This window comes from Euprymna scolopes, chromosome 34 (assembly GCF_053919585.1).
Source record: "Euprymna scolopes isolate OS-2025 chromosome 34, ASM5391958v1, whole genome shotgun sequence".
NCBI classification, from domain to species: Eukaryota; Metazoa; Mollusca; class Cephalopoda; order Sepiida; family Sepiolidae; genus Euprymna; species Euprymna scolopes.
In genome coordinates this window covers 6,879,573-6,896,209 of record NC_136515.1, presented here as the reverse complement: position 1 = coordinate 6,896,209, position 16,637 = coordinate 6,879,573, and the positions used below count along the sequence as shown (strand labels likewise).

Below are 16,637 nucleotides of genomic sequence, written 5' to 3'. Positions count from 1 at the left end.
GTAAAAAAAAAAAAAAAAAAAAAATGTTGTTTTTAATGGACCATCTTACGGTCGCGCGATCCCGACTCCTATCTTTTCTCGTACTACACTTTATCTGTTCTGTCCTTGATCCATGATAGGAAATCTTTCTAGACTGAGGCAATTTAATTTTTTTTTCTCCTAACTCATCGTATCCCCATGTATGGGATTTCAAAAATAATGATGTTTTGGGGATTTACTCATGCACAATAATAGATGAACTCTTCCAAACTATGAATAGAACGAGAGGTATGACTCTCGGGGTGAGCTGTGTACTTCGTAGTATACCATCTTGCTGGAATGTGCTACGACTGTTGCTCTACATATATTCTGTTTTTTGTTTTTTTTTTTCAATATATTTTACCTTTCTAACCTATATCTATGTCAGTGTTTTTCTTAATGACCCATCCGGACCACAACAAATACATATATCAATGAACCACTTAAATGGACCGACTGATCAAGAATCCATATTGATTTTTTTTTTTGGGGGGGGGTCATTGGACGGGTTCTATTATTTGGTTGTGTAGTAGATAACTTCGCAAAATGGCCAGAGATACGTAAGTATAAAAAGCTTCTCTTTAGCGTGAAATCCGTTTTTATGATTATTTCGTTCGTCAAAACTTGTATTCCTTAGAAAGGTCAACCGTTGCGTTGTACTCTTTTTTTTTCTTTTTTAGTGAGTTCTTTCCATTTCTTCGCCAAACTGTTATATTTGACGTTCATCCTCGTCAAAAACTGTTATGTTTTCAGGTTGAACCAAGATTTGAAGCAATGTGTCCCCCTCTCCATAATAAGTAATGATTATCTCCCTTTCTTGTGTTAAAAGAATTGATCAAGCCCTCTCCTCACTAATTGTTATGTTTGTAGGTTGAACCAAATAACGTATAAGGCAATACAAATGAAGATTCAGCAAACAAAGGTAGATCAATAAGAAGTGTATTAGGAAAAAGTATATTCACAGTATATTTACGTAATGGTTGTCAAGTAAGAGAGTCTTGACTGGAGAACATATCTGCTCTTGGCTCGGCCTTTTGGTGGCTTCTGGTTAATACACACTCAGACTAACCCAGTCTTGCCATTTATGTGTAATATTATCCACATGTGTAAATGAGTGGGTGCCACCACAACAAGTAGATAACTTTGCAAAATGGCCAGAGATACGTAAGCATAAAAAACAACAACAGAAACAATAATTCGGTTTCTACACAAATTCTCTTCACGTTTCGGAGTCGTGGCTTGTGTATTATCATATAACGTCTTGTATTTATTTGCTTCCCCACTGAGCAAATTAGACACAAGGCCGTTTTTTTATGTAGGGAGAGGGGGGAGGGAATGGGGGACAAGTTCCCTGGGGAGTATGGGAACTGGATAATGACTATTAGTATGAAGGGTTCCACTCCATTGACCAATCACTGATTGCTACAGGAGCAATGCTCGTATATGTGGGGCTGCCCCCACATATTGTCTTTGTTTACAGCATCTGCCGAAAACACAAGTGAGATTTGATCTTGGCCAAAAGACCAAGCAGCTCTGCGAGCAGGCTGGTCTCGTATCAGATAACAGTCTTCTTGTATCATGGCATGTTCATGCCATAGATAAAATTATGGTTAGTGTTCGCCATAGGCTTCGGTCCATTGTTGGTTCTCAGAATCCAGTGGTACTCTTGACATCCCTTGCCCTGTAAATCCAGTCTAATATCCTTATCCTTTACCTTCCATAGGATGTGCCGTTCGATGCCCTCCTTTTCGCATAAAAGGTGTCCAACAAAAACACCATTGTCTTTCCTTGATGGTCTGCATCAGCAAGCGATCGACCTGCATTCTTCTTAGGCCTCCAGCATTTGACCCTCTTCTCTCTCTATCCAGATAATGGTACTCAATTTATATAATTTTAATAATATTGGGACACTCAATAACCCTTATCCTCGAAAGTGGCCTTCGGGCCTTCATAAGTGGTGACTCCTATGTAAAAAAAAAAAAAGGTTTTAATGGAACATCTTACGATTGCGCCGATTCCAACTCCTATTTTTTCTCATACTTCACTTCATCTGTTCTGTCCTTAATCCACGATAGGAAATCCTTCTAGACTGAGGAAAGCTGTTTTTTATTTCTCCTAACTCATGGTAACTTTGGGGACCATGGCGCAGTGGATAGAGACATTGAATCGCTACGGTTCCAGGTGAGAATTGTCTGAAGATAGCAGTTTCAATCCTACCCAAAGCCGGTCAGAGGATTAGTTGGCCACAACCTGGTGAGACGACAACTATGGAAGGCAGTATTTGCCGAGAATACAGTCAGGAGATTCGGAGTTCTTATCCCGTCGCAGTTACCACCTGACGAAGGACAGAGGAATAGTTGGTCGAAACGTCGTGAAACAACAACTAAAAAAGATGAGGATAATAGTCTGCAATAAATGAATTCATAAATAATATTCATCTCAATAATGAATTCCAATCAAATAATATATATACTTTGTGTTTGTCACGTCTTCTTTGTTTTTACTGTTACCTTCCTTTGTCTTGTGTCTAATATTCTTAGTTGTACGGTCGATTGGTTTCCTTACCTTTCGCTCCCCTCTGCAACCATATAATGAAGGTAGGTGTATACCACGTATGCCATGGCCAGTTTAACATATGTGTGCGTCTGCGCAAACTCTCGAGGAAACATGTAGAATAAGTGATTGAAAAAGGATGTTTATTTAATTATATTATTGGGTTATAATTATTGAATGGGGTTTACTTGAAATAGGGGGTTTATGCCTATTCTTTTAACTCCCCCAATCTTTTATTGATTATTCATTGAACTTTTGAATAGTCAAGTCGCTGCCTGATGATATCTGTTGTTTGATTGAAACAAGTGGCTATTTGTAGCAGCAGGATGTGACCATGTTTATATAACAATAAACAAGTATTATCAGCTCTTTTTATTGAGCACTATCTAACAACCTCGTTGAATTCATTAGTCCATTACTTTTGAATAAAAAACCCCGAGTATGTGTATATATATATATATATATATATATATATATATATATATATATATATATATATATATATATATATATGTTGTGGAGATGCCCACTAATTAGCAATAGTTGGCTGAAACGTCGTGCAAACAACAACTAATAAAAATGAGGATAATAGTCCGCAATAAATAAAATTAATAAATAATACTCATCTCAATTATAAATTCCAATTAAATAATATACGTATTGGAATATAATAGAATAAGGAGTCAGATAGCTCAGAATTCTAAGAGTCGGATTTTATACTTTTTGATTGTCAATATGTGTTATTCTTAAAAAAATAAATTTAAACAAAGGGCAAGAATTTCATGCGCTGAGAATACATATTGGATTTCCTGCCAGTATCGGATGTTTGCCATTAAGAAAATAACTTGAAAATTTTAATTTTTCTCCTAAGTCAAAGTTTCCCCTTTTTTGAGGAACTGTTTCTCCCCAACATTAAAAAACTAACCTTTGTCTAACTTTACCCTCATGGAGAAGCAAGTAAATTAGGAGAGTCTGAATATTAAAAAAATTTTATTAAGAAGTTGTAATCAGATCTTTTGGGAGAAGTCGGATTCAGGAGTAATAGCTTCTGACTTCACAACTCCTGCCAATAAATGTTATTTCGTTTCCATTCCGCACTTGTAAAATGTCTTGAAAAGTAAATTTAAACAAAAGGTAATAATTTCATCTATTGGAAATACAAACATGATTTCTTGCCAATAAAGTTTGGGTGGAGATCATCAAATGTTAACCGTTTAGAAAATGATTTATTTTCGTCTGACTGTTGGGAATTATTGGCATTATTGAACTTTATTGCTTTTGCCTAGTTTAGCGATTCAATAAAAATCATGAGAAAAGCATTTTATTTCCACAACCTCCAAGGAATTGTTTCCGCTCACAAAGTAGACACTGTGCATTTTTACCAAGTCCACAAAGTTTTTTTATAATCATTCCCTTGTTCTTCCGACATCAAGAATAATATTTGTTTCAAAAGAACTTCAACTAATAAGAACTGATTTGTATTTTTTTTAATTATTTGGACTCTTGCGTGGTTTTCTCATACATTTCAGCCAATGTAAGCTTTAACTTTCTTCAGGGGTATGTTGTCAAACTCAGGAATCTTTCTGTCAAACTCAGGAATTTTTCTGTCAAACTCTGGGAATCTTTCAAACTTGTGGAATATTTTTGCCAAACTCGTGGAATCTTTCTGTCAATCTTGTGGAATCTTACTGTCAAACTCGTAGAATCTTTCTGTCAAACTCGTGGAATCTTTCTGTCAAACTCGTGGAATCTTTCTGTCAAACTCGTGGAATCTTTCTGTCAAACTCGTGGAATCTTTCTGTCAAACTCGTGGAATCTTTCTGTCAAACTCGTGGAATCTTTCTGTCAAACTCGTGGAATCTTTCTGTCAAACTCGTGGAATCTTTCTGTCAAACTCGTGGAATCTTTCTGTCAAACTCGTGGAATCTTTCTGTCAAACTCGTGGAATCTTTCTGTCAAACTCGTGGAATCTTTCTGTCAAACTCGTGGAATCTTTCTGTCGAACTCGTGGAATCTTTCTGTCGAACTCGTTGAATCTTTTGGTCAAACTTGGGTAATCTTTTGGTTGAACTTGGAGAATGTTTCTGTCAAAATCTGTGGTCGAACTTGGCATACCCTGGTTGTCAGTCTGGGTCGTTAACCACTGAGCCACCATCACCTCCCTGCTGCTTCTAGTTTTCTTCCTTCTTGCTTGTTCTCTCCCATTGCAAGAACTGTGACACCAGGGTCAGAAAGTGGGATTGAGAAGTCAGTATGCCCGGAGAAGGGCAATATAACCTGCAAAATGTACCTGGGCAGCCCCAGCGGCATTCTCCAATAAGGGCGCCTCAGGTGATTAGCAATAAACAAACTCTTTCTCAAAGAGAGAAGAAAAAGCCTGGAAGAGTGGACCTCCTAGAAATGCTAAGGAACAGCATTACACCGCAATCAACAGGCACCAGGTAATTACAGGAATGGTTCAACCTCTGTTGATTTGGTAGGGATGAGGATAAGAATCCCGAGCCAAGTTCACGATTCTGCCACAAAGATTTATTTATCAGGATTGTGTTTTGCATGCGTACAAAAGAAGGTAAAAGTCGTCCTGTCTGACCTCCATGATTGCCTTCTGATTAAGGGGTCAAAGGTCACAGTGTTAAATTATGCAAGGATAATCTAACGAAACTGCTGACATTACTCGTTTCGAAATAATCTCCGTCTGCAATGCATTTGTTATATACCGTTCCAACATCTTCTGGAAAGCCTTTTTCATCTGCTCAGTTGTCTCATATCGATAGTCTCTAAGGTTTTCTTTGAACTTAAGAAACCAAAAGTCACAGGGGCAAAAGTCGAGACTATAGGGAGGATGAAGACTGTCTTGATGCCCATTTTGGTCAAGTAGTCTATGACAAGGATGGAGTTGTTGATATTTGGACAAACTTTGCACAAATCTTCTGCATCTTCAATTCCTTATGAATAAGTATGTGTATGATTCCCATATTGACATCAAACTGCACACTTATTGTTATTCATGAAATTCTTTATTTGGCCAATCAGCTCTGGTGTTCTGACTTCCTACTCCTTCCACACATCTCATCTTCCCTCACAGACTCCTTAACTTCTTTGAATCCCTTATGCCACTCAAAAACTGATGCTTGATGCATGCAAGATGGTCCAAAAGCAGTCTGAAGCATTCCATACGTTTCTGTGGCATTTTTTTTTCAAGTTTAAAACCAAGTTTTATAGCATATCCTTCTTCTAAAGTGTCCTCAGGTCCAGATTGCATTTTTGAAATTCACCAGCTGTGACACTCTGGCTTTTGTAGGGTGTAGCTGTTTATTTGAACCAGAACTCATATAAATTGGTCAGGAATCGGATGAAACTCTATAGGCATATGCAGTTCAGACTGATATGCAAATAGGTATGTCACGCGTACACACACACACACACACACACACACACACACACACACACACACACACACATTCAACAATTATTTGCGCTTGTAGTAGTTTCCAATTTATCCAACAGGTGGCATCTCCACTTCCTGTTTCACATTCTCCTCTTTTTCTCTTTCTCTTTTGTTCGAATTGCTGATGTTGTCAGACGCACATTCCTCTCACTTTAGTTTTAAGATAAAACGAAGGTACATCTTCTCTTAAGGTAAGACGACACATGTCTACAACGACATAATAAACTTATTTGAACACTCTGTACACACGCATTCCCAATGAACTTATCAAGAATTTCCCTGTTCTTATATATACACACAACGAACATATAACAAAAAATTTCAAGTTCAGGCATGCTTATGCGTGTACGCACACACGCACACACTTGTTATTTCTACAGTGAAAAAGGAAAGGCCGGACCCTCAAAGATAAATTTAATTTTATTCTAGAGAGTATAGGGAGATATGTGCAGCACAGGAGACTTTGTTTATTTGGTCACATTGAAAGCATGGATGAAAGTGCTTGAGTTATATTAAGACCAGCTGTAATAGCAGGGTCAGTCGACAGGCGAAGGCTAAGGAAAACAGATTTGATAGAAATAGGGATGAATAAAGGACTCACTAAATTTGGAAGTTAATTTCTAAAAGCCGTCCAACACATGTCAACATACATCAAATCCGTTGCCAATGTCGCTGGAAAAATGATGGCATCCTTTTATTGATCCAGTAGATATCTCACAGCTGATGCAATTCTCTATACCTATATAAGAGCCAGGAAAGAAAGAATAATGCCAAATAGCCGAGAAGTGTCAAGGAGGATGGAAAAATGGTGAGTAGATATCTCACTGTTTATGCAATTCTCTACCTATATAAGAGCCAGGTACGTCCAAGCATGGTGTACTGTTGCCACATGTAGGCAGGAGCTGCTAGAAAGGATTGTCCTGCCTTGATAGAGTTCGAAATAGACTTTGTAGCCTCGTAGGGGATGCCCCTTTTCTCTTCCCTGCAACCCCTTTCTCACAGAAGAGATGTTGTGAGTTTGTCTCGGCTTTATCGTTATTTTCATGGCAAGTGCTTGAATGAGCTTCAATCTATGGTCCCTCCTCGCTAAACTTTCACAAGAAACACTCATCTAGCTGAAACCACTATCAATAGTTTCCCCTACTCTTTATCTGCACCTAAATCTAAATGTAGATTCCATGGACAAAGTTTCTTTCTTAGAACTGCACGCCCCTGTGGAACTGTCTTGCATTTACCTGCTTTCCAGCTGACTACAATATGGCCGTCTTCAAGTCCAATGTAAACAAGTTCTTGAAGGGTCATTCCACTCTTAAGTTAACAAATTTACCGAATTTCCACTACTAAAGATTACTAGGATTCTAATACTGTACACTCTTGACCCTTATCCTCGAGTGGCTTCTGGGCCTTGATAAGTGGTGACTCCTATGTAAAAAGATTTAAAAAAAAACCGCGTAAAACAAACGTTAAACTGCTGCTGATGATGACGATGACGACGATTAGCATCAATCACTAACTTTGTGGTGGGAATTCTGTCATTTCCACTATATGACGTGTAATTACTGACAGAAACAGCTGTCTGTCGCTCTCATTGAAATGTAAGTAGTTAGCTTAATAGATAGTGACATCTCTCAGCAGTCAGTGGCAGTGACAATCTTTTCCTCTTTATTCTCTTTTTGACTGTAATAACAGAATCAATTAAAAAGAATAACAAATGACTCCATTATTTGCTCTGGGATTTGTTTTTATGTATTCTTACTCAGTATTTATTGTCTCATTTTGAGGTCGAAGTTTTGAACACACATTATATTTTCGATAAGATCGTCGACAACGTCACCTGCACACACTGTTTATCTGTCCATCGTCTTGTTTTACTAACCTTTTCTAAGTTTCTTTCTAGTAATTGTATGGGTCATCGTGTGTTGAACGACATCAACCTGATTCTGCAGGTCATCACTGGTGGTAGCATGAATAGAAAAAAATTCCAATTTGCAAGAATGTAGAAATGGTAAATTTGGTCTCTGAAAGTGGAAATCCCCGGGTAATTTTCCAAAATCGATTCCAAACAAATCAGAAATTGTTATGTTGCTTTGAGATATGCTTAAACAAAGTAATTCAACAACAGTCTTTATTTTAAAAGAAAAGAACCCCCACACACACCCACACACACCCACACACACAAACACCCCACACACACACACACCCACACATCCACACCCACACACCCACCCACACACATACTCACACACACACACCCACCCACCCACACACACGCACACACACACACAAACACACACACAAACACACACACAAACACACACAAACACACACACAAACACACACACACAAACACACACACAAACACACACACAAACACACACACACGCCCCCCCACACACACACCCACACACACACACGTACACACACACACACACATATATTTTACGATATTTCTCATTGGATTTTTACCAAATCGTTTTTCTCCCTTTTTTTATTTCTTGTTTGGTCCTGTATATGACCTTAAACTTGTGAGGCCCCAGCTTGCGGGCTTTGAGGAGAGTGGAGCCACCCTTTAATTGCAATTGCTCCCAGTTCCACTCTGACCCTGAGTGGTATTACCTGTTAGGGTCCCAACTATGGATTAAATAGAAACCAACATGAAAAAAAAACAAATATATTCTATTAAAGAATTTTTTTTCAAAATCACTGGATTTGGCATTAAATAACCTGAAAATGGTTGATATGCCGTAAAACAACCATTTATTGTTTTCTTAATAATTTTTAATCCCTATAAACCGCCACAAACTGTTAAATTATTTTTTTGATGCAAATATGATTAATTTCGTATTGTTAGTTTCTTTTAATGCATTAACCTGCCAAATTTATTGTATATTTTGCAAACGTCTTTTTGTTTTTCTTTTTTTTTTTACACAGTGATCACCACTTATCAAGGCCCGGAAGCCACTCAGGGATAAGGGTTATTGCAAGTACATTACGTTAGTGTGGAGATTTGATGAAGTGTTTAATTAAGCGGGGCGGTTCATTAGAAATTTGTAAACGTTGGACTTGAAGACATCCAAGTTGTAGTCAGGTGGGAAGCAGGCAGACGGAACACAATTCCACAGGCGTGCAGTTCTACGAAAGAAGCTTTGTTCATGGAATCCACGTTTTGATTTAGGCACTGATAAAGAGTGGGGGAAATTTTTCACAGTAGATTCAGCTAGACGGGTGTTTTTCGTGAAAGATTGGCGAGGGGGGGGGGGCAGAGATTAGAGTTCAGACGAGCACCTGCCATGGAAATAACAATAAAACAAAGATAGGCTCGCAAGGTCTCTTCTGTGGGAGAGAGGTTGCAGGGTAGAGAAAAGGGCATTCCCCACTAAGCCACGAATAATAATATTGTAGTGTAATAGCAATTTCAAAAACACTTTTTATTTCAACACACACACACACATACACACGCACACAGCGAAAGAAATCTAATTTATAAAAATCTGTATGTCTGTACGTCTGTCTCCATATTTTCAAACTCTATCTCTTCCGAAACTAAAAGTCGCAAAGCGGCGCTAGGGACCTCAAATGATTGGATTTATTTTTTTCGGACCGTTCTTCTATGGGAGAGAGGTTGCAGGGTAGAGAAAAGGGCGTCCCCCACTAAGCCATATATATTTTCTTAACTGACTATATATATATATTCAAGCACATCTGATTGAACAAGACGGAGTTATTCTTTTTTTCGATCTTTCTGGATATCTTTTCCATTTGCCGAGCGGCCGTTTTAATTTCGGCAGGCATGTTATATAAACAGAAAGCAACAACAATGGCTCCTGATGATAATTGGATGCACCAATAGAAAGCGTTTGAGAAGAATATGGCCGAACGACAACTTTTGAGCACCATTTTAAATAACGTGCTCAATCAGATGTGCTTGAATAATGACTTGCTGCCAAAATACACACACACACACACACACACACACACACATATATATATATATATATATATATATATATATATATATACCTGTCATCACTTTTTTACAAGATGGAATCGCCTGATCGTTGAAGAAAAGATTCAAGCACACAGAATTTTATAATTATTAAGATAAGTTTTATATAAAATTTGTTTTTGCCACTTAAAGATGATTTGACAAAGAATCGAAAACGTTTATGATACATATAAATATACATTTTTTTTTTTTTTTTAACATGAAAAAGATCATCAGAAAAATTTATAAAAAAGGTTTAATCAAGCAAAAAATTTGTTCTGCGTTCTTAAATGAAAGTAAAGTCCCAGTAACCCTGGAGATTTTATTTAATATATAGAGTAGCGTCCAAAACTAAGGGACAAAATTTTAAAACCTAATATTTTTTTAGAAATAACAATTGTGAAAAGCTGACATTTTCACAACTGGTAGTCGTTACCATCCATAATAACATACTAAAATTTGAATCATTTGCAAAGGATAGAAAAAGAATTATAACAATTATTTATTTTCAAAATAGGAACGTCAAAAATTTCTAACAAATATTAGGTTTTAAAATTTTGTCCCTTAGTTTTGAACGCTACTGTATATATTATTTTGATGTTTATTATATAAAATTTGTTTTTGCCACTTAAAGATGATTTGACAAAGAATCGAAAACGTTTATGATACATATGAATATACATTTTTTTTTATTTTAACATGAAAAAGAACATCAGAAAAATTTATAAAAAAGGTTTAAAAATGAAAGTAAAGTCCCGGTAATCCTGGAGATTTTATTTAATATATATATATTATTTTGATGTTTATTTATGTGAGGTCTTTGTGAATGAGGGCGGTATTTCGTTGGTGTGAATATCATCCATATTTTTATCACTTTTTTTTTCTTTTCTCTATTGCAGGAGCAACAAGAAACTGTTTGAGGTTTATTCGATAACCAATCTGATCCAAGACCTGAGCCGTTCCATGAATACATCCGGCAACCACGACCATTCTTTCCTGGACCTCAATTTAAGATCCATTCTTGTCAACCTGAGCACGCCAACAGCGCAGTGTGACTACAGCTGACAATAAACACCTTTTTTTTTCTTTTTTGTCGATTTTGTTTTCGTTTCTTTACAGCAACGGAAACCATTCCCATGTTAGGAGATTTGTTCCACCTGCTGACCACATTGTTTCCGCTCCCTGGCCTGATTGGTGGAAGAAAGGTTAACTATGTAAATAAACATCTTTTGCATTATTTCGATTGTACATAGTTTTCATCTTCGCTATTTTTCTTACAACATTTCGGCCAATGTAACCTCCGACCGTTTTGAGGTGCCTTCACATTTTATGTTATTGGTTAATGGTGAAAAATGTTTGTATTTTTTATTTTTCCAACAAAGATAGTCGTTAGAAATTCAAAACACAAATAGCGTCTATCATATAAAAGCGAAAATGTGTGTTTGTGTGTGCAATTTTTTTTGTATGTCTGGCAGAGGCTTTTTTTCGGTGTGGGGGGGGGGGCGCTCGGGGGGTACCGTTTCTTTAAACTTTTTATATACTCCTTAGATTATAATATCTCCGATTTACGAAAGGAGGTCATCTCTATCTTTTATTTGAGTGACTTTTATGTTACAAAATTTGCACTATTTCTTGCTATCGCGTGTTTGTGTCTTTCGTATATAAAAGCGAAACTAAAAATCGAAAGCGGTGTTCTCGGCCTTTCGTGCCGGCACGTCCATTAAGCAATCAGCTTTGATCAATCTGACGGAAACCCCTCATATCAGACAATTGCTATTCATTTGGACACTCCCTTTTTATGGTGAGCTGGTTTTCCTCAACATGTTGGAGAAACAAACAAATTTCTCTATGCTATGATATTTTACCTAGAAAACCAGACGTTTGTTTTACCACATGCGTTTTTTAACTGTTTAATTTCAACCATTATCACTTCCTCTGCCTACTTAAGGGAGCGGTAACATGTCACGTTTTCTTTTCTGAATTCACCTCAAGGTTTTGGGGTCGAGCCTACCTGCGTACCAAAATTTTTTCTTTTTTTTCCACACGCACACACACGGGCAACGCCAAGCTCCCCCGCTAGTATCTATATATATAAAAGCCAAAATGTGTGTATGTATGTATGTTTGTGTGTATGTTAATCAAAACATAAGAATAAGCGAAGTAAATATGTTTAAATATTAAATACTAAATCATTAAATATTTTATCTATATATATATATATATATAAAAGCGAAAATGTATGTATGTATGTATGTTTGGATGTCTGCTAAAAACTTTCGACAGACGCGACGAAAATTCACAAACTCGGTATCACATCGATGCTCCATCCTTTGCTCGAAAAATATCGAAAAATTGGCCAAAAACGTTAACTTTTTCACCCCGAAATCGACAATTTGCGACAGGGGGAGGGTCAACAAAAACGGTCCTCTCGTGACAATGACCGATTCTACGCATACGTCAGATGACGTCGTGACCTGATTTACTTTAAATAGTTGAAAAACTGAACAAATTTCGTGAACTTCGCCTTAGCTCAGTTGGTTAAGGCCTTGGGTCATTATCTAAACGTTTTGGGTTCGAATCGTGGTGTGAGATCGTTTTTTTTTGTTGTTTTTTTTTTAATTTTAATATCGAAACAGGCTTATTTAAGCCATTTTTCACATCTTCGTTTTTCTGTTTTCATTGTTCGTTTGCCTTACGTTAGTTTTTTTTTTTTTGCGTTTTTTTTCTGGCTTAGTGTTAACGTTGTTTTCTTTTTTTACTTCGCTTATAACAAACAAACCTACGTTGTCGTTGTAACTCTCGACGACTTCCGGCCGCACACCTGTCAATTTGGTTCTTAAATAAATTCAAACATCTTTCACTAACTCATTCTGGCTGGCCAATTTTATTTTCAAACTTCGCCTCAGGGCTTCGGGTTTGACCCCCTCCCCACACCTCCAAACACCCGGGCATCGCCGGGTACTCCCCCGCTAGTATAATATAAAGAGCAAAAATCTGTTTAAATGTATGTATGTATGTTTGTATGTCTTTTGACAGAAATGACGGATTTTCATGAGATTGGTATCATTTTGAAGCTTGATCCTTCAGACGATAAAAATCAAAAAATTGGCCAAAAACATTAATTCCTTCATTCTCAACTGGGCACTTTTGTACAGGGGGGGGTCGCTTTTTTTGCTGACATTTTTTGCAAGTCATTCAACTCTCGCTTCCATGAAATTGCATAAAATGCGTTATTTCAACCACCTGTGATGTCACAACCACAGTCGGCACGTCGGTAAGACAGTTTGTTTTGTTCACATCTTTTTCCTTTGGTGTGATAAGGGTTCAAGCCTGCTTATTACGCCTATTTTTTTTTTTTTGCGCTCACAAATTTTTTTTTTCTCACAATTTTTTTTTTTTGCGCTCACAATTTTTTTTTTTTTGCGCTCACAATTTTTTTTTTTTCGCTCACAATTTTTTTTTTTTCGCTTACAATTTTTTTTTTTTTTTTTGCGCTCACAAATTGTTTTTTTTTTTTTTTTTGCTTAATCAACACCCTTACACTCATCTCCACTTTCTTTTTCACCTTTGCATCACGGGTTCGAGCCTGCCTGGCTTCTACAATTTTTTTGTTGTGCTCGTAATTTTCCATTTTTCTTTTGCTCCACCAACACCCTTACACACACCTCCACTTTCTTTTCTGCCTTTGCATCATGGGTTCGAGCCTGCCTGCCTGCCTACTACAACTTTTTTGTTGTTGTTTTTTTTTTTACTCAACACAAAAACACCTGAGCAACGCCGGGCACCCAGGCTAGTTAATTATAAATCCTGGTTCGTTCCATATTTTTTAGATGAGTATTGATAAATTTTTTTTCTTTGTTTATCTTGACATGTAACTGTAACAGTACGTGGACGTGTGTATGGCAGCTGCATGCAAATGACAGAGTTGTATGTGAGGTGACGTCACAGCTAGGAAGAAGGGAAAAGATTATAAAAAGAAGAACGTGTGTGCAGACTGATGATTATGTTAAAAAGGTGGAGATGAATGTCTGTTGTATTGACAGAAACAAATGAGTTACTTTCTTGTCTTCTGTTTCTTATGATATGTTAACATTTTAAGGACTACGTTACATAACCACTTTTTCCGATGATGACGTATTCAAATAACCACTAAGAATAATCAATGCACAGTTCGATTCAAGCGCTATGTTTTATTTATTTATTTTTTTTTTTACAAACGAGTCACAACTTATCAAGGCTCGGAGGCCACTCGAGGGTAAGAGTTAATGAGTGTCCAGTAGTCAATGGGAAAATATTGTTATAATCGTTAGCAGTGGAAATTTGGTAAATTGGATTACTTAAGGGAACGGCTCATCAAGAACTTTTCTCATTGTTTATGCGGTCCTGAGCAACGATGGGTAGCCCTACTAGTCAAGAATAATACACTCTATAAATTAACCATCCTTCTGCTACTAAACCATATATTTTTGCAAATAAATTTTATCTTGGTTGTTTTTCTCAAAACGTTTTGACCGATGTAACCTCCGACCGTTTTCAGGTGCATTCACACTTGATGTTATTTGTGAAAAATATTTATTCTCCTCCAACGAACATAAGCGTTAGAAATTCAAAACGCAAATAGTGCCAAGTCTTTTTTTTTTTTTTCTTAATAAATCTTGGTCAATTTCATTTTTTTTTTTTTTTTAATAAATCTTGGTCCATTTCGTTTTTTGTTTTTTTTTCTTACTAAATCTTGGTCCATTTCGTTTTGTTTTTTTTTCCTAATAAATCTTAGTCCATTTCGTTTTTTTTGTTTTTTTTAATAAATCTTGGTCCATTTCGTTTTTTTTTTTTTTAATAAATCTTGGTCCATTTCGTTTTTTTTTTTAATAAATCTTGGTCCATTTCGTTTTTTTTTTTTAATAAATCTTGGTCCATTTCGTTTTTTTTTTTTAAATAAATCTTGGTCCATTTCGTTTTTTTTTTTCTTAATAAATCTTGGTCCATTTCGTTTTTTTTTCTTAATAAATCTTCTTCCATTTAGTTTTTTTTTTGATAAATCTTGGTCCATTTCGTTTTTTTTTTTTAATAAATGTTGGTCCATTTCGTTTTTTTTTTTTAATAAATCTTGGTCCATTTCGTTTTTTTTTTCTTAATAAATCTTGGTCCATTTCGTTTTTTTTTTTAATAAATCTTGGTCCATTTCGTTTTTTTTTTTTAATAAATCTTGGTCCATTTCGTTTTTTTTTTTTAATAAATCTTGGTCCATTTCGTTTTTTTTTTCTTAATGAATCTTGGTCCATTTCGTTTTTTTTTTTTTTTGGTTTTTTGTTAATAAATCTTGGTCCATTTCGTTTTTTTTTCTTTTGTTTTTTTTTTAAGTAAATTTTGGTCCATTGGTACATTTCTTTTTTTTTTTATAAATCCTGGTCCATTTAATTTTTTTTTTTAAATAAATCTTGGTCCATTTCGTTTTTTTTTCTTTTGTTTTTGTTTTTAAATAAATCTTGGTCCATTGGTCCATTTCGTTTTTTTTTTTTATAAATCCTGGTCCATTTAATTTTTTTTTTTTAAATAAATCTTGGTCCATTTCGTTTTTTTTTCTTTTGTTTTTGTTTTTAAATAAATCTTGGTCCATTGGTCCATTTCGTTTTTTTTTTTTATAAATCCTGGTCCATTTAATTTTTTTTTTTTAAATAAATCTTGGTCCATTTCGTTTTTTTTTCTTTTGTTTTTGTTTTTAAATAAATCTTGGTCCATTGGTCCATTTCGTTTTTTTTTTTTATAAATCCTGGTCCATTTAATTTTTTTTTTTTAAATAAATCTTGGTCCATTTCGTTTTTTTTTTTTTTTTGTATGATGTATAAAATGAGAGTTTAATCTTACATAACTGGATAAAAAAAAATAATAATCCTCGATAGATAAATTCCATCCATTCTGGTTCGTCTTGCAAAATAAAATCGGACTGATTTTGCTGGCAAGAAGCCAAGTAGATGAATCTCTTGAGAAGATTTGTTAGTTAGATTCAAGGTCGAATCTTATGAACAGTTCAGAAAGAAATACGAATATAAAAAAAAAACAGATATAAAGTGACTTCTTTGCGGATGATACATCGGAATCTCTACACGAAAAGAACTTTGTGTGTGTGTGAGAGTGAGAAAGAGAGTTGCCTATGGACTTGACAACAGCTGGGCCCATTTTTACAAAATTACACACGAAGGTACTTTCTCTGGCTGGAAGTGTTCTTAGATAGGTTTTGTATGGGAATGTCTCTGATAAGTATCAATAATAAATAATCAAAATAATCCGATGAAAAAGAAGGAACAGACGATCATGACAAAAGTAAACATCTTACACATTTAACGTCACAAGTGCATGTGAGAATATTTATTACCACCTGACCACTTGACAGAGTACAAAATAGACTTCGTGGCTTAGTGGGGATGCCCTTTTCTCTACCCTGCAACCTCTCTCCCACAGAAGAGACGTTGCGAGCATATCCTTGTTTTATCGTTATTTTCATGCTAGGTGCTCGTATACCACTATCAGCCGGTGTGATCGACAGACGTGTTATAGTAAATGTCTTAAAGCGGTCTCGGGAAGATATGAAGATGGGCCAGTCATTAGGGTCTGTGTAGCAAGAAGAAAATCATA

The 16,637-nt window shown here is 35.9% G+C and overlaps 1 protein-coding gene across 1 annotated transcript in view; it reads left to right on the top strand.

The window, feature by feature from the left end:
- LOC145259105 (coiled-coil domain-containing protein 138-like) overlaps positions 1 to 11,241 on the top strand; it is a 152,019-nt gene extending 140,778 nt beyond the window's left edge. The window contains exon 14 of the mRNA XM_080116761.1: positions 10,904 to 11,241. Within this exon, the coding sequence (XP_079972887.1) occupies positions 10,904 to 11,069 (166 nt within the window). The 3' untranslated portion in view covers positions 11,070 to 11,241. The remainder of the gene's footprint in view (positions 1 to 10,903) is intronic.
- Positions 11,242 to 16,637: the final 5,396 nt, after the last annotated feature.